The 23,952-nt window shown below is 31.6% G+C and overlaps 1 protein-coding gene and 1 long non-coding RNA gene across 2 annotated transcripts; one reads left to right on the plus strand and one right to left on the minus strand.

Annotated features, from left to right (window-relative positions):
- Positions 1-769: 769 nt before the first annotated feature.
- On the minus strand, positions 770-21,272 carry LOC111697040 (heparan-alpha-glucosaminide N-acetyltransferase-like). The gene is given in 16 exon segments (XM_023466907.1): positions 770-1,234; positions 3,249-3,345; positions 5,358-5,540; positions 8,147-8,246; positions 8,249-8,362; positions 9,313-9,402; positions 9,633-9,921; positions 10,479-10,544; positions 10,808-10,864; positions 11,405-11,548; positions 12,684-12,769; positions 14,230-14,353; positions 15,625-15,751; positions 17,237-17,331; positions 19,151-19,217; positions 21,180-21,272. Coding segments are annotated over 16 exon segments (1,779 nt in total). The 5' UTR covers positions 21,235-21,272; the 3' UTR covers positions 770-1,149.
- Positions 15,811-16,196, plus strand: LOC111697041 (uncharacterized). Its single transcript, XR_002764205.1, has 2 exons — positions 15,811-15,996; positions 16,077-16,196. It is a non-coding gene; the product is annotated as an uncharacterized LOC111697041 (long non-coding RNA).
- Positions 21,273-23,952: the final 2,680 nt, after the last annotated feature.

Below are 23,952 nucleotides of genomic sequence, written 5' to 3' on the forward strand. Positions count from 1 at the left end.
GATATAGCTGGCCAAACGGCTGGACCGAATGGGCTAAAATTTGTTGAGGGAACCGATGGGTACCCGCGGGTAGTAACATAGGCAAAAAAATCGACACTTTTTTCTTCAAAAAATATTTTTTTCACAAAAGTTAGAAGTTTTAATTGTCCAAGGGCAACGCCGGTAACTTTCAGTTGATACTTCATAAATACTTGGCTAAAAACATTTCCTTTACAATTCTAAAATGTAAATGTAATGTGTCTGTGGCTATAAAGTTGCTCTCTGCGTATAAAATAGATTGAGTTCAACTTTTCTCTTCAGTTCAAAAGTTATTTACTATGGAAAATTAATTCTATTTGAATGACAATTCTCAGATGCATTTGAATTAAATGAATGTACTGGAATTTGAATAATGCAATTCTGTCTCTGAATCAAACTTGAGAATTCATTAATTTATTTATTTAACTGCAAAATAAGAGTTCCATCAAAGTGTACCAAATGCCTTACTCCAATAGTTCTTTAAGTCTGTATCAATCCAGATACTCTATATTCTCCAATAATACTATAGTTTGTATCAATCAAGATACAACACTCTCTGTATTCTTCAGTCTGTATCGTTCAGATACAACTCGCTCTAGAAATCAATGTTCTACTGTAATACTTTAGTCTGTATCAATCCAGATACAACACTCTCTGTATTCTTAGTCTGTATCGTTCAGATACAACTCACTCTAGAACCCAATGCTCTCTACACGAGAAATAATACGCGTCTAAACATAATAAAGCAAAGTTTCATGTCCAACTAATCTATATTTTGGGTTTTATAGTACAAATTAATAATATGGACCGATAGGTTTGTTCAGAAATGAATGAATGTCGTTTAGGTGCAAATAATGTTATAACGTGATATATATAGGCATGTTCAGGTTTACAAAATATGAGGTTTATTACTATATTCAATACAAAAGTATAAAATAACATAATATCTTTAAAGTTCATAAAAATATATTTAAAAGATATTATTATCTGTAGTAAACCTTCTAAAAATGAAAAAAGGCAGCGCCTTAAGAAAGTATGAAAACAATTGTTAGAGAAACGTCAAATATTATAACATTATTTAAAAAAAACACAGAATACTATTATCAATTTTTGATTTCTAAGTTTTATATTTTAAACTGTAACAAAAACCTTCTTTTTGTAGAGAACAAAGGATATAAAAATCCATAGAGTTGTTCCCCACAGGGCCTCTGGTAACCTGAATATAAAAAATAAAAAATAATGATAATTTTGTTTTAAACAATGATAATATTATCAAAAATAATGATAACATTATTTAAAAATAATAATAATATTATTAAAAATTATGATAACTATATAAAAGAAAGTGATAATATTATTAAAAAAAAATTATAACAATATTTGAAACAATGATAACAATATTGAAAACAATGACAACATTATCAAAAATAATGATAACAATATTAAAAACAATGACAACATTATCAAAAAAAAAATAATAATAATGTTTAAAATAATGATAACATTGTTAAATATAATGATATCATTATTAAAAATAATGATAATACTATTAAAGGGACTGTAAGCGTAATTTCAAGTGACAATTATGCTAGGATAGCAAGGCCTATATTGACAAAGGCTTTACAACAGTACCCTGCTCAATATTATAGAACTGTAGAAGATAGTCTTTTTTCTAGGTTGAAAAGTGTTTATTTCTGATGATTCCTGTATGTTTTCCTTCAGTATAAACGCGCACGTCACTTTTGTAGGGAAACTGCAAAATCATAAACATTGATATCTCATTCATACTTGATCAGACAACGTTATTAAAGGTACCGGTGTGAATCAGACATTATCATCTTTTGAATTACGTATAAAGTCCTTTTAATTATAATTGGGATATCTGTAAAAATAATAAATATGATATTACCACTAAAGGGATTGTGTGATAAAAAGAAGAAGGGGATTTGGTTCTTGTACACCAAACCAAATATATTTGGTTCTTGTACACCAAACCAAATATATTTGGTTCTTGTACACCAAACCAAATATATTTGGTTCTTGTATACAGCAAACCAAATATAGTTAAACCATTAAAAGCGGCGCGTTGATATTATTTGCCAGTATGTGTATGTATTGTAATTCATAAATAGGACAGATATTACATTTTTTAGACATTTCATAGATTTCACTAATAGGACATATCTTAAGATAAGTCAATTGTACTAATATATTTAATTTCTTATCTTTTAAATGGCCTGTTTATAAAATGGACTGTCTATAAAATGGACTGTCAATGAAATGTCCTGTCTATAAAATGGACTGTCAATGAAATGTCCTGTCTTTAAATGGTCTGTCTTTAAATGGTCTGTCTATAGAATGGTCTGTCTATAAAATGGCCAGTCTATAAAAAGGACTGTCAATGAAATGTCCTGTCTATAAAATGGCCTGTCTATAAAATGGCCTATCTTTAAAATGGCCTGTCCTTAAAATGGACTGTCTATAAAATGGCCTATCTTTAAAATGGCCTGTCTATAAAATGGCCTGTCTATGAAATGGGCAGTCTATGAAATGGGCAGTCTATAAAATGGCCTGTCTAAAAAATCTCATGTATATAAAATAGTCTGTCTATGAAATGTCCTGTCTATGAAATGTCCTGTCTATAAAATGGTCTGTCTATAAAATGGTCTGTTTATAAAATCTCCTGTCTATAAAATCTCCTGTTTATAAAATAGTCTGTCTATGAAATGTCCTGTCTATAAAATGGCCTATCTATAAAATGGCATATTTATGACATGACTTGTCCAATGTCCATGTTCCAAAACATACCCTTAAACCATATTATTTTCCACGAAACAAAGAAAATGAAAAAAATTAAATGAATATTAATGTGGTCCATTAGGTATATTATTACAATTAGTATAATATTACAATTATTTATTTTGTAATCAATACTAATAAATATATGTTTATTATACCATTATAAGAATAAAAAATCGTGAAAAATATGAATCTAGAAAAAAAAATAATTTACGCATAAACTTGTTCGAATATACTTTGTTGATATTTCTCTTAGAGGCGCAACTATTTTCTAGGAAAGGGGGGGGGGGTAGTATGGAATTGTTAATTACACTTATAGAGTGGAACAAGCTAAACAATTTTAATAATTAAATCTTAATTTTGATTTGTTTGGAAGAATCGTGTTATTTTCACATTTGTTTTATTTCCCAAAAGAAAAAAATATGTTTTACCTCGCTGCATGAGTTCTCATTTCTCCACTGATAAAATGAAAAGGAAATAGATTGTACGCCACACTGTGCCCGCAGTACAGCAGTATACTGTTCATTCCTGTACAGTGTACATGTTTATATTGTACGCCACACTGTGCCCGCAATACAGCAGTATACTGTTCATTCCTGTACAGTGTACATATTTATATTGTACGCCACACTGTGCCCGCAGTAAAGCAGTATACTGTTCATTCCTGTACAGTGTACATATTTATATTGTACGCCACACTGTGCCCGCAGTACAGGAGTATACTGTTGATTCCTCTACAGTGTTCATGTATATAGATTGTACGCCACACTGTGCCCGCAGTAGTATACTGTTCACTCCTCCTGTACACTATATATATATATATATATATATATATATATTATAGATTGTACACTGTGCCCGCAGTACAGTAGTACATCTGTCTAAATCTGTACAACAAAAAAGAAGAAAAATTGGTTTAAATTTATACAATCAAATCAAGATTAAGAAAAAATCCCATAAAATTAAATTTTTATTTATGCATGAATAGCTAGACGAGGAGAGGAAGGCCAACCACAACAATTTCTCGTCTGAGCCACCTCGAAATCCTCGTCCTTTCAATATTATTTTTTTAAGTGTCTAATCCTTCCAGATAAAACTATTTTTAAATAATCAAGCCAGGTTAGGGCATAAATGAAATATAAAATTTCTGTAAATCTAAAATAAAAGTTTCAACGGAATTAAAGATTTTAAGTTTAATGTCTTTAAAAATATTCACCTTTTTTACGCGCATTTTCAGATATACCTGGTGTAGAATGCCGCAAATAATTCCAAGTTTATAGAACTTCAATCTTTTTTGTTAACTATAGTGAAAACCATTTTCCGGGTGGTTCCATGGGAAAAATTATAGGCAGAGGTATGCCGAATATTTTGCTATTTATTTCATATAAAAAGTTTAGCCATTACGGAGGCAGAAGAGATTTAAGTTTTACCTATATAAAGTTTGAAGATTCCAACATGATATAATCATTGCAATACTATAGTCCGTCCATATTCTATGCCCTAACGTGGCCAGATTAAAAAAAATAGTTTTATCTTCAAGAATTGGAAACTTTTTAACGCAAAATAATCGAAGGACGAGGATTCCGAGGTGGCTCGGACGAGAAAATGAGGATAATGTGGCTCGGACGAGAAATTATTGTGGCTGGCCTTCCTCCCCTCGCTAGACACATCTAAAACATGGAAAACAATTTTACGATATGAATATTTAAACATTTCCAAGCATTGAAATGGAATAATGCATAGATAAAATAGTAAATTCTTTTGAAAGAAAATAAAAATTGTAAATAAGAAAACAACTAATTTTAGGTAAATATGAAAATAAAAAAATATTATAAGAAAGTAATCCTCCTCCCCCCGCCATCGACGAACCAAACCTGGATTAAAGAAAGGTTGACCCTTCCTCCAATATTCACCTGGATAAAAGAAAGGTTGAACCTTCCTCCAATATTCACCTGTATAATAAAAAGGTTGAACCTTCCTCCAATATTCTGCATAAAGGAAAGGTTGAACCTTCCTCCAATATTCTGGATAAAGGAAAGGTTGTACCTTCCTCCAATATTCTGGATAAAAGAAAGGTTGATCCTTCCCATCCTCCAATATTCTGTATAAAGGAAAGGTTGATCCTTCCTCCGATATTCTGGATAAAAGAAAGGTTGATCCTTCCTCCAATATTCTGTATAAAGGAAAGGTTGAACCTTCCTCCAATATTCTGGATAAAGGAAAGGTTGTACCTTCCTCCAATATTCTGGATAAAAGAAAGGTTGAACCTTCCTCCAATATTCACCTGTATAATAAAAAGGTTGAACCTTCCTCCAATATTCTGCATAAAGGAAAGGTTGAACCTTCCTCCAATATTCTGGTATAAAGGAAAGGTTGACCCTTCCTCCAATATTCTGGATAAAAGAAAGGTTGAACCTTCCTCCAATATTCTGTATAAAGGAAAGGTTGAACCTTCCTCCAATATTCTGGATAAAGGAAAGGTTGACCCTTCCTCCAATATTCTGGATAAAAGAAAGGTTGAACCTTCCTCCAATATTCACCTGGATAAAAGAAAGGTTGACCTTTCCACCAATCCTTCTTATCAATGACGATGTAGAGAAAGGCTAGAAGTGCAAAGGCGAAGCAAGAGGTCACCATGACGTAGGAGATAGACCAAAGATTTTTGTTTATTGGAACCCAGCCACCATTCTGTTCACCACCACATAGTATAGCACTGATTATACCTAAATTATTATATGTCACACACCAAGCTAATATACAGACACAAGCTAGTAAACTATCAATGCCAAACCAATTGGCACGATCTCGTCAGCTATGAATGTCAACAAAGACACAAGCTAGTAAACTATCAATGCCAAACCAATGGGGACGATCTCGTCAGCTATGAATGTCAACACGGACACAAGCTAGTAAACTATCAATGCCAGACCAATTGGCACGATCTCGTCAGCTATGAATGTCAACACAGACACAAGCTAGTAAACTATCAATGCCAGACCAGTGGGGACGATCTCGTCAGCTATGAATGTCAACACGGACACAAGCTAGTAAACCATCAATGCCAAACCAATGGGGACGATCTCGTCAGCTATGAATGTCAACACGGACACAAGCTAGTAAACTATCAATGCCAAACCAATGGGCACGATATAATCAACTTGTTTTTTGTTATACTCTATAACCGTAATCAATCTATCTTACAATTTAAAGTTAAGAGGCCTAATTACAAGTTTTTATGTAATTAATATGTCACATGATTAAGCTAATCATGTCACGTAGTTATTTACAGCGTAGTTTAAATTAATCATGATATGCGTTTTACGTAGATGTAGATGAATAATTTACAACGTAGTTCAGGTTTACAGATATAGTGTTACACGATATTTATTACATATAGTAACTGGTTCCTAACAATTTTGTACTTAATTAAAGTGTTCCACATTAAAGTGAACTGTATGAAATTTTAAAAAAAATGTTTAACTTTTTTTATAAAACTATCTAAAACGATACACTTACTGCATAACTAAGATTTTTTAAATAATCTAAAAAGAAAGAAAAAGAATAAAAACTAAAATAAGGAATATTATTTTTGGCGGAATCTCCCCTGGTAAAAAAATATTTTACTTATACTAATTGTATAGAAAGAAAACATTGATGAATAATTCATGAATATTTCTCTTCTTTGCTTACTTTTCTCTTGTTTACAGAAGTTTTTTGTAACTAGGGAATACGAATAATGGGGTCTGTTTCAGAGGTGTACACGGGGTGGGGGCATTGAGGCTCAGCCCACCCTGTATCATTGAAATCCATGATTTTTAAGGGGTTTCAAGCCCCAACATAAGGGTGCATATCCAGTAGCCCCTTTGAAAAGAAAACTGCCCCCCCCCCATTCACTTGGAAAAATTCCTGTATACGCTCCTAATAAAATTCCACACCAAGTTTGCAATTTATTCACAAGTTTTTTTTGTTTAATGTATTTTCTATTGTCATCCATTTTTCCTCTGTAATCGTACTTGATAAACTATTTAAATTCGTGTACAACATATTTTAGAATCCCAAAAGTACTACTTAGAACCAAAAGTGGAAAGGGGTAGATCGAGGGGAGAGGAAAGAGGGGGTGGGAGGGAAGATGGGGGAAATCTTAATCCACGGACTAACACAGACTGCTCATAAGCTCTACCTGGATAGGCTAAGCAGGCATAATACAGTTCCATAAAAGGTTTTTGACTGCCATCTAACGGTCACTTGTTGCATATTATACCCATTCAGGTTTTAATTTTAAAATTTTTAAAGAAATACTCTAACGTTTAACATAAAACATAAAGTTTGTTAATTTAGTCTATTTTTGAAGGGTCGTATCCAGACGTCTGTTTATTGGTCGTGTACTCCAGTTGTACACAATGGAACCTGATGTGGAAAATATCGTATATACTAGTCTATAATAGACATCTATTCTCTTATCTCCGGGTTTATCCATTAACACAAAGATTTGACATGATATATAATTTTAATTGGTTTTAACAGAGAAAATAAAAAATTGTCTGATTTAGTTTCTAAAAATACAATATAAAATATTCAATGATTGGGTGATTCATTGATTCAGTGGTTCAATGATTAAATGATTCAATAGTTCAATGATTCAATGGTTCAATGGTTCAATGATTCAATGATTCAATGATTCAATGATTCAATGATTCCATGGTTCACATGGTTGAATGATTCAATGATTCATTGATTCAATGGTTCAATGATTCAATGATTCAATAGTTCAATGATTCAATGGTTCAATGGTTCAATAATTCAATGATTCAATGGTTCAATGGTTCAATAGTTCAATGGTTGAATGATTCAATGATTCATTGATTCAATGGTTCAATGATTCAATGATTCAATGGTTCAATGATCCAATGATTCAATGGTTCAATGATTCAACTAGCTTGAAAACTAAACTCAGCTTTGCCAGGAGTTTTCCTGTAAAAGTAAACTTAGAATTACAAAACGAAACTATAAGAACATTCCCTTGGTGCTCTGGAGTCCCCTCATCAAAACTTAAGGCAAATTGGCCTCGGGGTTCCTGAGTTATTATCGGACATGACATTATACATTACAACCCAATGGAGGAGGAAGGGATTTTGTACGATTGCACAAAGATTTACATTATTTCAAATTAAGAACATCTCCCGTAGTTTTGCCACTAATTGTACACTTGTACAGTATGTATCGCCTGTACACTGGACCTACACTGTACAGCATGTATCACATGTACGTACTGTACACTTTACAGCAATGGGTCACCTGTACATTGTACACTGTACAGCATGTATCGTACCTGTAGATATCGACCATATGATAAGTCGAGAAACCCTATTCTTACAATCTGGGTACACTTGCAGTATATACCCAGCCTGGTAGCCTAGCCATACCTGGACAGTAAATAATAAATAGTGGTTAATGTTCCAAGTATACCCTCAGGATCAAACTCTGATGCTTTATAAACACTTCGTGCTGTAGGATTCCCGTAGATATGAGCTGTGCTGAAAAATGCCTAAACAAAAAAAATTGAGTATTTATGTATCATCTTATTGTTGGGGTTAGAATCAAATTCTTGCTTCTAAATTATACAAATAATTCACATTTTTAGATTTTTTTTTTTTTGGAAGGTAAAATATATTGCTTTAAAGGAGGTAACTCATATTTTTTAAAAGAAAATATTTTTTTTTTGTTTCAAACAAAAGTTTACTGAGCAAAAATAAGTTTATTGCCTCATTAACTGTTTTGAATTAATCTTAATTCCCTTATCAGTATATCCTGTAATTCCTCCGATACGTTCGGTTTATTATCTTATCAATATATTCTGTAATTCCTGCGATACATCCCGTATTATTACTTTATCAATATATCTTGTAATTCCTTGATACATCCGGTATTATCACCTTATCAATATATCCTGTAATTCCTCCAATACATCCCGTATTATTACTTTATCAATATATTCTGTAATTCCTCTGATACATCCGGTATTATTACCTTATCAATATATCCTGTAATACCTCCGATACATCCGGTATTATTACCTTATCAATATATTCTGTAATTCCTGCGATACATCCGGTATTATTACCTTATCAATATATTCTGTTATTCCTCCGATACATCTGGTATTATTACCTTATCAATATATTCTGTAATTCCTCCGATACATCCTGTACTATTACCTTATCAATATATCCTGTAATTCCTCTAATACATCCTGTATTGTTACCTTATCAATACATCCTGTAATTCCACGATACATCCGGTATTATCACCTTATCAATATATCCTGTAATTCCTCCAATACATCCCGTATTATTACTTTATCAATATATCTTGTAATTCCTTGAAACATCCGGTATTATTACCTTATCAATTTATTCTGTAATTCCTCCGATACATCCTGAATTATTACCTTATCAATATATCCTGTAATTCCTCCGATACATCCGGTATTATTACCTTATCAATATATCCTGTAATTCCTCCGATACATCCGGAATTATTCCGCTCCGGACTCCAGTCATGAAGTCCACCTGGTCCACGGTATCCCTAGATAAATTTCAGTGCATGGCACAGAATCATTTATATATATTATTTAAGTTTTAATTTATTTTGAATACCCTTCCTACACTAGCAAATTTTACATATAAAAAAACAGTCACAGTATAAAGAATGTATTTGAATAAGTAAACAGAAATTCAGATAACACGAAAATAAAATTGGTCCAAAATTTGACAGCTCACCTGTAAGCATTAAAGCATAAATTCGCGAAAGTTTACCTGAGGACATCCAGGTGCTGCCACCAGCCATATTATCAGCTGATGCGCAAACAAGATGGCGGACATAATGAACCATTGAGGAGCTAGATCTTTGAGATCCGTGAACAATCCAGGCTTGGAAGATCGTCCTGACTTGCTCTCATTATTATTGCTCTCAGAGGTGCCTGGTTTGCTCTCAGAGCTGCTGGGTTTGCTCTCGAAGTTTGTGAGGATGGCTACTATGTTTGCTACAACAGCAACAACAAAGTAAGCAATTCCAAACCTCTGTAAAACGCCAGGAACACGAAGCCTGAATAAAAGAAATTTTTTAGTCTATTTTTAAAATTATTTTTTTATACTAATGATACATACATCATTTTAAAAAAAATTTAGACATGCATTATATAAAATATAAGGAAGTTAATCGGCCTAGAGAAAATGAGGATAGGAGGAGATGAAGGGTATGAGGGGAGAGGGGAAAAGAGGAAAATAATGGTGTACTAATGATTTTTGTGAAGTAATTTGAATTATCATGTTTTGTTTTAAAGGGGAGAATATATATTTACCAACACAGCTCTGCAAAAATTATGAAAAGACAAATAAATATGTCATTTCACTTCACATGAAGTATTAGCGCTTATTTACATAACAGACAGTTAGATGTTATGCAAGATAATTCGTTATATTTTTCTAAAAAAGATGTTTTAAAAAATAGAATCATTTCAATGTTGCAAATTTATCTATAGTTATTGAATTACTTATTTAAAACAGATCAAAAGCCCACAACTGCACTGCCAGGGATTTGGAGCATCCCCCTTCCCCCCCCCCCCTTCCTTAAGCTGTCACTGCTTGATGCTTTATATTTACCTTTCTAGATCAATCCATCCTCCCAGGGTGTTGAGAATAAACCCAAGCAAAAACAGCTTCACAGACCTTACAAAGGTACAATTAAGCTAAATAGAGATAATTGTAAATGTCGTTTTTCCTAAAAGTCTTTTTCCTAATTCAATCAAATTAATATTTAATCCGCCATGACCAATTACGTTCCTGGCTTCTTTACCTGTTTTATTGAAATGAATATTAAAAGATTCAATTCCATCTTACTTAAAGAAGGCTAGAATAAAAATCTTAAATTTTTAATAAAATAAAATTGAAGACGACATTTTACAAAAAAGGCTGGTTTCTCCTAGTTTTACCTGACAGATATCTGCCAAACCACAGTGGATAAAGGAACTTTTCGTCTCAAGTTCGACCTAAACAATTTACAAAGTTGATTTCTCATGTTTCATTGTTTGTTTTCATTTTGTTTTAAAAACAAACAACATTGTTTTTTAGTCTTTCTGTAAGATATTTTTTAATGTTTTTTTTTTTTATTTTTGCAATTTGTTATCGCAAGTAAATTCAATTAGTGCAAGTCTCGACCAATGGCATTATGCATGGCATAGGTTCATAAAAAGCATACGAACTAGGAGATGTCTTAAATGAAAAGTTTGCCCCTGAAGAACAGGACTAAGACATTTATAAAATTCGATTCGAAAAACGACGACATTCGGGATTTAACAGAGGCCATTTTTAAGAAAGGTTTATCAGGGCTTATCTACTAGTAGTAATATTATCTGCAACTTCAAAAAAGACGTATAACTATATATTCACTAAATTAAATATAAAATATTTATTAATAGGAAAAATCTATAATTCTGCTATTCATCTTAAGCTGTGGTACTAAATATCTATTATTCCAAGAAAAAATAACATGATATTTTTTATTATTCCCTTTAACCATTCATCATCACCTGACAGACATCGGTATACAGACCCCCATAATCCAGAGGAACCAGGGAAACACGAGATCAGCCACGCACAAACCGTTCCACGTCGCGTGCTCGAAGAACCAGTACATACCACCACCGTCGTTTACGAAGATCATAATCGCCAAACTTTACGCAAACATAAACTTTAATACAATTTTTATTTTAAAATTGAAAAAAATTGGGATAGTAAACTATAAAGGAGAACCTAGCAACTAAAGAAAGAAAAACGACATTTAAGTAATCTCATGTTGTTATGAAGTAAATAGATTTACAAAGAAACTTTTTTAATAAAATGGGTCTGTGAACACTACACAATTACTGTGTTTCATGTTGGTTTAACAGTCTTTTCCCTATTCCATAGTTTCGTAAAAAAGTGTCTTCACAAAATCTAAATTAAACTGCATATTCTTATAGAAAATAATAACTATTTATAACACTGTTTTTTTGGTTCTCAGTGGCTATAAAGTTTCTCGCCTTTTAGATTATATTTTGTTGTTCGCTAAAGCTCGGGACAAAATCAAGTCTAAAAATGCTTGAACCTTCACGATAAAAAGAAATTTTCTGTTCAAACACTTTCGAGCACGTCGTGTCAATTAACAGTGTTATAGGTAATTTTATGAAACATTTGTGTACTGTCTTATTTCAATGGCTTTTTCTAGATCAAATAAGCTTTGAAACAAAGCAGAAGTCAAAACATAAAGTTGATTTCAAATTTTTTTTCATTTCAATTGAAAAAAAAATATATTTTGGAAATATCCTAAATTATTTTGAGAAAATCCGGGAACCAATAAAATTTTATAGCACACGTGCTATAATATACAACTTTATAGCACCATGATTACTTTATAGCACGTTCATTATGAGATTCACGATGAAGTGAGTAAGAATGATAAAGTACATAATAGTTTCATAAAATTAAAATCGTCATCCGTTTTTATAAAGATATCTATTATATCATCTCCTTAACTTGAAAAACAAAAACAATTTCTGAAAAGTCAGAAGAATTCAGGACATTTTTAAATCTTTGTATAAAAAAACAATTGCAAATATTTTTTCGATCAATGACAATTTGCAACATTTTAAAGGACCAGCAGATTATCAGTCACATTGTTTATACATTTTTACATTTGTTTCCAATCACTGTATTTTTCAGATTTCCTTTCTGAGCAGTGTTATTTTTAGGAATATGACAATCAACTAGATTAAAGAAAATTAAATTTTGAAATCTCTTAGAATTATATTTTCTAGTTTATTCTAGTTCCTAATCCCCCTAAAAGTATCCAGGGATCTCAGTCTTGGTTTCCCTGAACCAGCTGTATCATCCCTCCAGCCCATCAATCTTTCAAACTAAATTTTTATTCAAAGGAATTGAGTTTTTGCCACAAACTCTGATTTTCAAATCTCAATATCTTTGTAACCCAATGTCGTAAACCTTAGATATTTCAAACTATTAATACTTATAGATAAAATAATCTAAGTTTGAAATATTAAAGGTTTGCACCATCAGGTTGCAAACATATTGGGGTCAGAAGATTTGAGTTTGTGGCAAAAACTCAATTCCTTTAAATTTTTGTAATAATTTTTTAATTATTTAAATTTTGTTTGAAATACTTTCTCTTTTAAGCTATGTCTACATCGTACACAATATCTCAGGAAAAATAACTTTGTTGCAAATCAATCATTCATACTAAAACAGTGTAAACTCCATTAAAATTTATGAAATAAATTATTTCTAATTTATTGATTTAAAAACACTTTCTCTTTTTTGTCTTTACTGTAAAATGTTGCACTAATATCTATAGGAAAAAACACTTTGCTTACATTACACATTAAAAGCAAGTTTCTATAAAAAAAACTTTGCATACATTTCAAGCAGTTTCTCTAGAATAAACTTTGTTTACAATATAAACCCATATCTCTAGTTTAAACTTTGTTTAAATTAGGAACCAGTTTCGCTGAAACAAACTTTGTTCACATTGTAAACCAGTTTCTATAGAAAAAACTTTATTTAAATTGTAAACCAGTTTCTCTAAAACAAAACTTTATTTGCATTGTAAACCAGTTTCTCTAAAACAAAACTTTATTTACATTGTAAACCAGTTTCTCTAAAACAAAACTTTATTTATATTGTAAACCAGTTTCTCTAAAACAAAAACTTTATTTACATTGTAAACCAGTTTCTCTAAAACAAACTTTATTTACATTGTAAACCAGTTTCTCTAGAACAAACTTTGTTTACAGTACATATAACATATAAACCAATATCCCAGTAACAGAGTTTATTTACATTATACACTAGTTTATCTAGAACAAACTTTGTTTACATCAAATAGATTAACAAGTACAATAGAAATGGACCAACTATACATGACGTCACAAGTGTCAAATATAACAAGGAAAACTATATTTTTTCACAAAGACAGAAAATAAAGAACACATGAAATTGCATTTATTTTACTGTAGGATAATATCTATTTATGTTATTTTTACTCAAATTATTTAAAAGCCGGTCGATAAAGTTACTTAATCACCCTGTTGATTAGCACGATTATTAACAATTTTGTCGGACACAAACACCAAGCTGATATTTGTGACGTCAGAATACAGCTGTAATGAGGTGTACAAAATCTACGTTGTCATCTATTGTACAAGAATCTATTTGGTTTACATCATAAACTTTGTATGTTTTTATTGTAAACCAGTTTCTCTCTAGAACAAATTTTGTTTACATAATAAACCAGTTACTACAAAACAAACTTTTTTTACATTCTTTGATCAGATATGTTTGTTTACATCTATTTGTTTACCTTATGAACCGGTTTTCCTGGGATGAACTTTGCTCCCATACAGAGGAATGCCAGGCCCACATAGAACAGGAAGCAGACGAGCAGGGCCAGGTTCTCATTCACAGGTTCAAGCAGAACATCAAGACTTTAATTAGAATATTTTTATTACATTACTAGCTTGGGATCCCATCGTTGCATTGAAACTAAACTTTCTCTATAGGAGTCAACCAACTCAACTCAATTTTTTAATTTTTTATTTCTGTGGTATGACAAAAAATCCGCAGAAATTTTAAGTGGAAATCTGCAGTAAATGTTATCAAATTATAACCCTAGAACTGTAATTACTTCAAAAATGCAAATAATATGCTTACATTTTTTTTGTATCTCATTCAATGTTTGATGAATTTTATGATATTTTGGAAAACAATAGAATAAATATTTTCCCATCAATGTTCCAAAAAGCATTTTATTTTGTAATGTCTAAAATAAGAACAAAACAAAAATTTTGAAATTTAGCATCGATAATCCCTGCTCACTCTGTATATGTGTGTGGAAAGGAACTGATTACTATTTTAAAAATTTCAAACTCGAACTTTTTAATTCTGTTTATCTTTCGATGTCGTAGGAAGATTGTTTAATTTATTCAAATTATTTGAAACTCTCTTAGACCAAACCCTACCCAAACACAGTTTTCAAAATTTCATCTTTAGCTATAGTTTTCAATCTCAAAGTTATATTAAACCCTAAATGTCGAAACATTGCTAATAAAAAAAAAACAATTAAACTGTAGAATATGGAAATGAAAGATATGATATTAATTATTTCAATGAACTTAAAACACAGCAATTGTGCATTGTAAACAGACTTATTTCACTAATCAAATATTTTTTTGGCTAAAAACAACATTTTAAATACACTTAGGATTGCTAAACATGCGGTCTTCCTATTTCAGAGTGGTATAAGCTAGGAAACAGCGTTGTCCAGGTTACTCATAATTACTTCCACCGTTTACCCGCACTCAGTCGATTTTTACCGGGAAACTAAATAAATTGAGTCTTCGCCACAAACTCTGATTTTTTTCTTTCTTATATCTTTACAACCCAATGTCGTATACCTTAGACATTTCAAATTATGAATTCTGTTACATAAAATAATCTAAGTTTACAGATTGCAAATATATAGACATTAGAAAATGCGAGTTTGTGGCAAATACTCAATTCCTCTTCGTTTATAAAGTCGACCCACACAACTTAGAATCTTAAAATCAAACTAAGAACATTCCCGTGTTTCTCCCGAGTTTCCCAATAAAAATCTGACTCAAATTGGTCCAGGTGTTCGTGAGTTATGATCGGACAACCAAACAAACAAACAAACAGAGATTACAACTTTATATATTTATAGATATGAACCACTGACCTACAGTTGTTGATGTTAAGATTATATACCCCGAACTCTCCGAACCTCTGTGTCCTGTTGCATAGCGTTGTACTCTGTAATGAGGGGGAGTCCGTCCTTATATATTGCTCAGAACCATCAGACAAGGCTTTAAAAAAATGTTAGGTAAAAAAATTTTTTTCCAGCTTTATTATTATCTATTATTAAAAATTTCTACTGTTTTGAAATTAGGCATTTGATCTATTCCCATTTTACTATATATAATATGTACAATTGCTGCGCGCACGCACGTATGTATGCCTGGATCCTGAGTATAGCTTCAGTAAGGCTTAAACCAACCATGGACGCTGATGTAAACTTACTTTGATTTCTTTCTTAATAGATGACATTCGTGTAAGTAATTATATGAAATCATTATAAAAATTGTTCTTATCAATGTTATATTGTTGCTATAATACTCCAATCTATTTCAGTTAAACATCCAAACTCTCTTCTACCAAGTAACATCATCTGAATAAAGAATTAAAGAAAACACAGTTTATATAGTGAGAGTAGTTTGAAACCGGTCATTCCAAGGGAAATCAATACATCTACATTGTTGGCTGTGAGTTGTGAAAATTATATATATACTATGGTAAAAAAATCAGAACAAAAGTCGTCTTCGGTTAATTTTTTAATAAGAAAGATAGACAGGTCTCTAGAGATTCAGTAATTTCAGAATATGTTTAGGGTTTTCAGCGTTACAAATTACAAAATAAAATTCTTAGCGACGCCTCTAATAATTAAAAGACTAGACGAAGACTATGTTAAGTCCACTTTATTCGGGTTTCACTTCATGTAATTGTAGTGTAGGTTTATATATGTACATGCAAGTACATATATAGAGGATGATGAATATGTTCACTTTACGTACATGCTATACATTATGGAATATCCATGTACATGTAGTGTACCTAAAATATGTAGTGTATAGATATTATACCTTTAATGATGTAGATGGTGAATTGCATGTTCCCTTGTGTAGATATATTCTACATGTACTGTACCTACCATATGCAGAGGATGATGAGTACTGTAACACTGTACATGGTTATCCATATAGGATGAACATTTTTTCTCTCTTAAATATAACATTCCGAATGTTGAACTTGAGCTACTGGCATACAAACAGTCTTTAACTGATATATCAAAGGATTTGGCAAAGAAAGAAAAAAGCTTATAGCTGACTGAATAAGATTTGTACAGTTGTCTAAGAAGTATCATCCTTTGCGGATAACCCCACTTTTTGAATATGTAGTTTGTGCTATACTATAGTATGAACATGTAGTATACCTACTAACCTAGTATTAGAAGAGTATGATGGGTATGTACACTGTATATTTACATGTACTATAACCTTGGAGAATGATGGGTATGTACAGTTGTACAGTACACTTCACATGTAGTATACAAAGTATATGAAAAGGATGATATATTGTACCTAGTATATGTAGAGTATGATGGATATGTACACTACACTGTACATGTAGTTTACCTAGTATATGTAGAGGATTATATGTATAGTACACTGTACATGTACTATACCTATTATATGTAGAGGATGATGGGTATGTACACTGTACATGTACTATACCTAGTATATGTAGAGGATGATGGGTATGTACAGTAAGATTTTTCCATCCAGAAATTTCGGAAATTCTTTCCCAGGGGCAAAGATAACACTCTTCACTAAAAATATCTCTAATAACACTAAATAATTTTCTAATAGTAAATGTCGTCTTTTCAATTAATCAAAATATCTGCTGTATAATTTATGCAAATTTTTTTTTAGTGCATATTTTAAATTATAAACACAAAATAATCAGTTTGAAATTAATGATTTTTGTTAAAAATAAACGGTTTGAAAAAAATGATTTTTGATAAAAAATAAACAAGAAAATAAAAGTCATGGCCGCAGTAGCTGAGATGTTAAGCAGTTCAAAACTACCTTAACATGTTATCGTGTTAATTTACCAGCCAGATATTTTTTGTTTTCCAATAAAAAAGATGCTAATCAATAAGAAGTACTTGAAAAAAAATATATGTAGAAGAGCTTTAAAGAAAATGTGTGAATAGTTCATCCTCAGTTTTCAGAAAGTCCATATCACCAAAAATTGTATATCGACCCTAACATTTTCATGTATTGCAATTTTTAGAGTCATTTTAATCAAATTGTTCAGATAATCCATTTACCATACCAAACCAAAGAAATTGAGTTTTTGTCACTAACTCTGATTTTCTGATCCCTTTATATTGTACATGGTAGTTTGTACATGGAAGTTTGTACTTGGTAGTTTGTACATTGTTGTTTGTAAATGGTAGTTTGTACATGGAAGTTTGCACATGGTATTTTTTACATGGTAGTTTGTACATGGTAGTTTGTACATGGTAGTAAGTACATGGTAGTTTGCACATGGTAGTTTGCACATGGTAATTTGTATACATGGTAGTTTGTACATGGTAGTTTGTACATGGAAGTTTGCACATGGTAGTTTGTACATGGTAGTTTGTACATGGTAGTTTGTACATGGAAGTTTGTACATGGTATTTTGTACATGGCAGTTTGTACATGGTAGTTTGTACATGGTAGTTTGTACATGGTAGTTTGTACATGGAAGTTTGCACATGGTATTTTGTACATGGCAGTTTGTACATGGTAGTTTGTACGTGGTAGTTTGTACATGGTAGTTTGTACATGGTAGTTTGTACATGGTAGTTTAAACATGGTAGTTTGTACATGGTAGTTTGTACATGGTAGTTTGTACATGGTAGTTTGTACATGGAAGTTTGTACATAGTAGTTTGTACATGGAAGTTTGTACATGGTAGTTTGTACATGGAAGTTTGTAAATGGTAGTTTTTACATTGTAGTTTGTACATGGTAGTTTGTACATGGTAGTTTGTACACGGTAGTTTTTACATGGTAGTTTGTATATGGTAGTTTTTACATGGAAGTTTGTACATAGTAGTTTATACATGGAAGTTCGTATATGGTAGTTTGTACATGGTAGTTTGTACACGGTATTTTGTACATGGTAGTTTGTACACGGTAGTTTTTACATGGTAGTTTTTACATGGTCTTTGTACATGGTAGTTTGTACACGGTAGTTTGTACATGGTAGTTTGTACATGGTAGTTTGTATATGGAAGTTTGTACATGGTAGTTTGTACATGGAAGTTTGTACATAGTAGTTTGTAAATGGAAGTTTGTACATGGTAGTTTGTACATGGTAGTTTGTACATGGTAGTTTGTACATGAAGTTTGTACATAGTAGTTTGTACATGGAAGTTTGTACATAGTAGTTTGTGTACATGGTAGTTTGTACATGGTAGTTTGTACATGGTAGTTTGTACATAGTAGTGTGTACATGGTAGTTTGTACATGGTAATTTGTACATGGTCCCTTTAAGCAATATTTTCATATAATCCCAATGACTAAATTTTACGCAAAATCCCTTTCAATTTGCACATATTTGGTTGAATCGAAGTTTGCATAGAATCCCTTTAACCTGAGTGTATAAAGCCAGGCGGGGTTTTCTCCCTGCCAGGATATATTTAGATATGCCTCATCTCCTCCTGGAAAAATTTACAGGATGTCCCGCGAAAAGTGACAGTTGCAAGACAATAAAAGTACTCTTTGATATTTTAAATTATTTGTGACATTCAGTCCTCAACCTACTTTAACATGTATGATTCTTGAAACAATAACCACAAAACTCTCCTAGTCCTGGCATTTCCAAAATGTGGTCTGCCTTTTTGTGCTGTCAATATTACAGGAGAACTTTTACGGATTTCGAACAGATCACAAATTTGTTAAATAAAACCAATATATAGTCGAAATCTAAATAAAATTGTCATACTGCAGGTAATATTGAAAACGGCAAACTACATTTTGGAAATACCAAGACTATGGTTATTTTGTGATTTTGAACTCTAGAATCTAAAATAGGTTAACAAATATATGCAGCAAATTATATCAAACATCTAATACTTCATTTAAGTCGTCTGCTACTGTCATGTTTCTGGGGTCACCCTGTACAATGAATTCAGAATAAATTAAAATCAATGTTGTAAAAATTTAAATTATTTTAGAAAGTACAGCGATTATTCAATTCAAGATATGCAGTGAGAACCAGAAAAATGTGAAAGAGGAAGACGATTTTTAGACTAAGTTATGATCCTAGATAAATTGTATATCTATGGTTATGATATCAAATAGTCCAAAGAACATAAAAAAACTGCAATTTTTCGCCGTACACGTCACTACACAGAGATCTGTAAGCTTCTAGTAAAAATATTTTCTTTGAAACAACGTCGAAAACAATTAAAAATTGCTTTTATTTCGTTTTCCCATTCAACTCCACCGTTTTCTGGTTCTCACTGATGGTTGTACCAGGAAGTTTTGTTCCCATTTGTTTGGAAAATACACAAAGTACTGCAATTTTTAAAAGTAGGAACAAAATTACGTCAATTTTTCCGCTTAAAGGCTTTTTGACTGAGGACCAGATATTACCGATACTTTTCCTTATAGGAACTGTAAAGGAAATATTAAAGGGGGTATAGGATGAACCCTGAGAATCTCAGGCGTTGAACGATACATATAAGACATCTAGCTGATGTTTCTGTCTTGAGAAATATTCCACAAATACGAAACCAATCTGAAAACGACGATATCCAACAAAAACCTGAGAATCCCAGGTTTGGTCACGTGATGTCCGTCTGTATCACGTGACCACTACACTGCACTCTCATTGGCGGGAGTTCTTGTCACTTATTATGGACTTAAAAATAATATTATAAAGTATATCTATCACAAATAAAAAAAATTATAATGGGAGCAAACCTGAGATTCTCAGGTTTCTGTGGGATATAATCGTTTTCAGATTGTTTGCGTATTTGCTGAATATGATCTGTTTAAACCTACTACTTTTATGCAAAATTTCATATATATAGATTTTCGTGTAATTTTGACACAGTTTTATATCAATTTCTCGAGACAGGAACATCAGATAGATGTCTTATATGTATCGTTCAATGCCTAAAATACTTAGGTTTCAGTCTATACAACTTTCATATTTCCTTTACAGTCCCTTAGTCATAATTATGATTTATTGTCTATTATAATTATTTATTATTTATAAAACCAGAGAACTCCGTGTGTTTTTCCTGAAAAATAAACATTAACCTCTTAAATATAAAACAGCTTGCAAACAAACAACAACTAAAAGCGTTTTTAGAGCTAGAAATTATGATAAATCCTCCATCATTAAAATGCACTCTTTTGTAGGTGTAATCTATCAAAATGTTTTTATACACCCTAAATTTCGAAATCAATAAAAAAGTTGGATGGCTGCTAAACATCAAGCGACAAAAGATCAAAAAAACAACAAAATCAAGCGCTTATTCAGTAATAATGAAACTATTTCTGCATAAAAAGCTATTTTTTGGTTGAATTTAAGCGAACTGTTGTCGCTTATTTGGCAGCTTTCTAAGTTTTACCGCCAAATTAGCGATTTTTTAATTTCGAAATATTTTTACCTAATTCTGTAAGATCGAATCCCTGGAAGTATGGCGGGGGACTCTCCCACGACATTATTTGTTCACAACTCTGATAAATTGATAAATCCTGATATATAAAGCTGCGCAAATCAGTCTTACAAGAAGTGGATGATTTATTTAATGCACTATTTAGTTTCCCAACAATTATAGCCTGCAGATTACTGCACAAATTTTCCCAAGCGGTTTAAAAGTCGGTTTATTCCTTCAAAAAAACCTGAGTTTTTAGTGTATACGATGCATGTATAATGTATAAAGTTGGGTGTTATGTTAGAATTTAAAGTCTAGATAATTGTTATCGCTGTTTCCTGCAGATTTTATGCAAATATTTTTTCTTTATCCGCGAGTTACTCTTTTTCGACAATGTTAGCAATGAAATCAAAGTGATTTAAATATCTGTTCATTCCGGGTTAAGCATTTTAAACTAAAGTTGACATACAGGGTGTCCCAAAAAACATAAACTATATCCAAATGTGGCGAACGATAATCGATGACCATAGGTTGTAATATCTGAATGATTTGTTTGAAATTAAATTGATTTTTTACGGTCTAAGTAGTATGTTGCAATTTTCTCAATTTGTATGGCCGCTAAGTTATTCGGTATGAGACGTATTTAACAATTTTCTCCTTATAGACGCAACAGATAGAAGTAAGATTAGTTGCGATCAAAAGCGCTTTTTTATCGCATTGCCTATACCCCCTTTCATTTTTCGCGAACACTCCCTTTAAAGGGACTGTAATTGTAATTTAAAGCGACCATGTATGCAAAAATGACAATGCCCCAATTTCCAATGGTACCCTCAAACCCTCAAATCCATAATGTGAAAGATAATGTCGTTTTTATAGGTATAAAAGTATCGTATTTTGATTTTTGTGTGTTTTTCTGCAGTAGAAATGCGCAAATCACTTTTGTTGGGAATCTACAATTAAAAATAATCAGTTTTCAAAACATAAACATTTAGATATACATCTTCTTTTGATCATACAAAGCTTTCAAGTGTCCCGTTGTGAATCGGCGTTGCCATCATTTGAAAAAACGCTAACAGTCCCTTTTATTTTAGACGGGACCGTAAACCTTTAGTTTAGACGGGACCGTAAACCTTTAGTTTAGACGGGACCGTAAACCTTAAAAAACCTTTTTCTTTACTATTTACTATTTACGGTCCACTAGAGCTAAGAATGCTATTTATCAAATAGGTTATCAAGTACACAATAGGTGGCAACAGAGATATGGATCAATTATACACGACGTCACAAGTGTCAAATATAACAAGAAAAACGAAATTTTCTCACATTAGTTGACGTGTTTTCCAAGATTAAATAAAAAAGTGTTAAAACAGATAATAAAGAACACATAAAATTACACTTATTTTACTGTAAGATAATCACTTTGTTCTTAAATTAGCACTATTATTAATAATTTTGTCGGACATTAAGACTAATTTGACACTTGTGACGTGAGAATACAGGTGTACTGAGAGTGTACAATTCTACGTTGCCATCTATTATACTAGAATCTATTTATGTATATCTATGTGGCATTCAGCCCACCCAATATTTATAACTGAGAAAACAATCGTATTTATAATCTATATCCAAGGAAAATAAAGTCGAGGAACTTACTTTAAACTTTTCATATTATAAATAAAAAAATATGTTTGGAATATATTGTAAATAAATTTCAATTTTAAGCACTAGCTCCAAAATTATACGATCAGATAATTCCTGTTATATTTAATTCCTTGATAAGTCCTGAGGGCAGTTACATACTTCCTTGTTTAAAGTTGCAGACACTAACGGGTTCATTTTTTTTAAATAACATGATATACCAATATTCAATATATGTTGCAGCTGGTCTGTTTTTTTTCGGGGGGGGGGAATTATTTATCAGATTATTTATCAGATTATTTATCAGATTATTTTCCACATTATTTATCAGATTATTGTTTCAAGTAACAAATTACAAATAGAGGTGTCCCAAATCTAAATATTCTATGTAGAAAATGTAGATAATATAATCATATAATTCTACAATAACACTGGTCACTACTCACTGCACAAACACTGTTTTAAAACTGCTCTCAAATATCAAACCTTACACAATACACACCCTTTTCACGCAGCATTTTGCAGTTGCTTAATTACGTTGCGTGTATATGAAATGGCTTGAATTCATTCAGTTTTAAATATACTATTTTTGGCCACCCTTTTTTTAAGATTTTTAGTCTAAACATTTTTTAACAATGACCAACAGAATTTGTAACAAAAAATTAGATGTTTCCCCAAAATAGTTTTCCATCTTCATGTGGAAATAAAAAAGTTGACTTTAAGATTTTTTTTTCTATTATTATTTTTTTCAATCTTTAGCTCGGATCAATTATGGAATTAAATTTGAGTTTTATTATAATTAAAACTTAAGCTGAAGTTTATTTGCTGTTTAATCTTGTGTTATCTTAAAAGAAAACTATAAAATACTAAATTCTCAACATAGATAACAAACATGATATTATTTCTAATCTTGAAAATAATTCTTTTTATGTAAATTTTAGCAGCATGGAACTAATGTGAGCATTGAACATGAATGTTTAAATGGAGAGTTTGGGGGGTGGAGGGCGGTTGGGGAGGGGGCTGGAGAAAGATATATGGTCGCAGCGGGTGGGTGAGGGGTTGAATGAAAATCTAAATACAGGGTGTCCCAAGAAACATGACAGTATGACTTGACTTGAATGTCGTCTTGATTTTTGATATAATTTGC

The sequence above is a fragment of the Eurytemora carolleeae genome, unplaced genomic scaffold (genome assembly GCF_000591075.1).
Source record: "Eurytemora carolleeae unplaced genomic scaffold, Eaff_2.0 scaffold270, whole genome shotgun sequence".
Lineage (NCBI taxonomy): Eukaryota > Metazoa > Arthropoda > Copepoda > Calanoida > Temoridae > Eurytemora > Eurytemora carolleeae.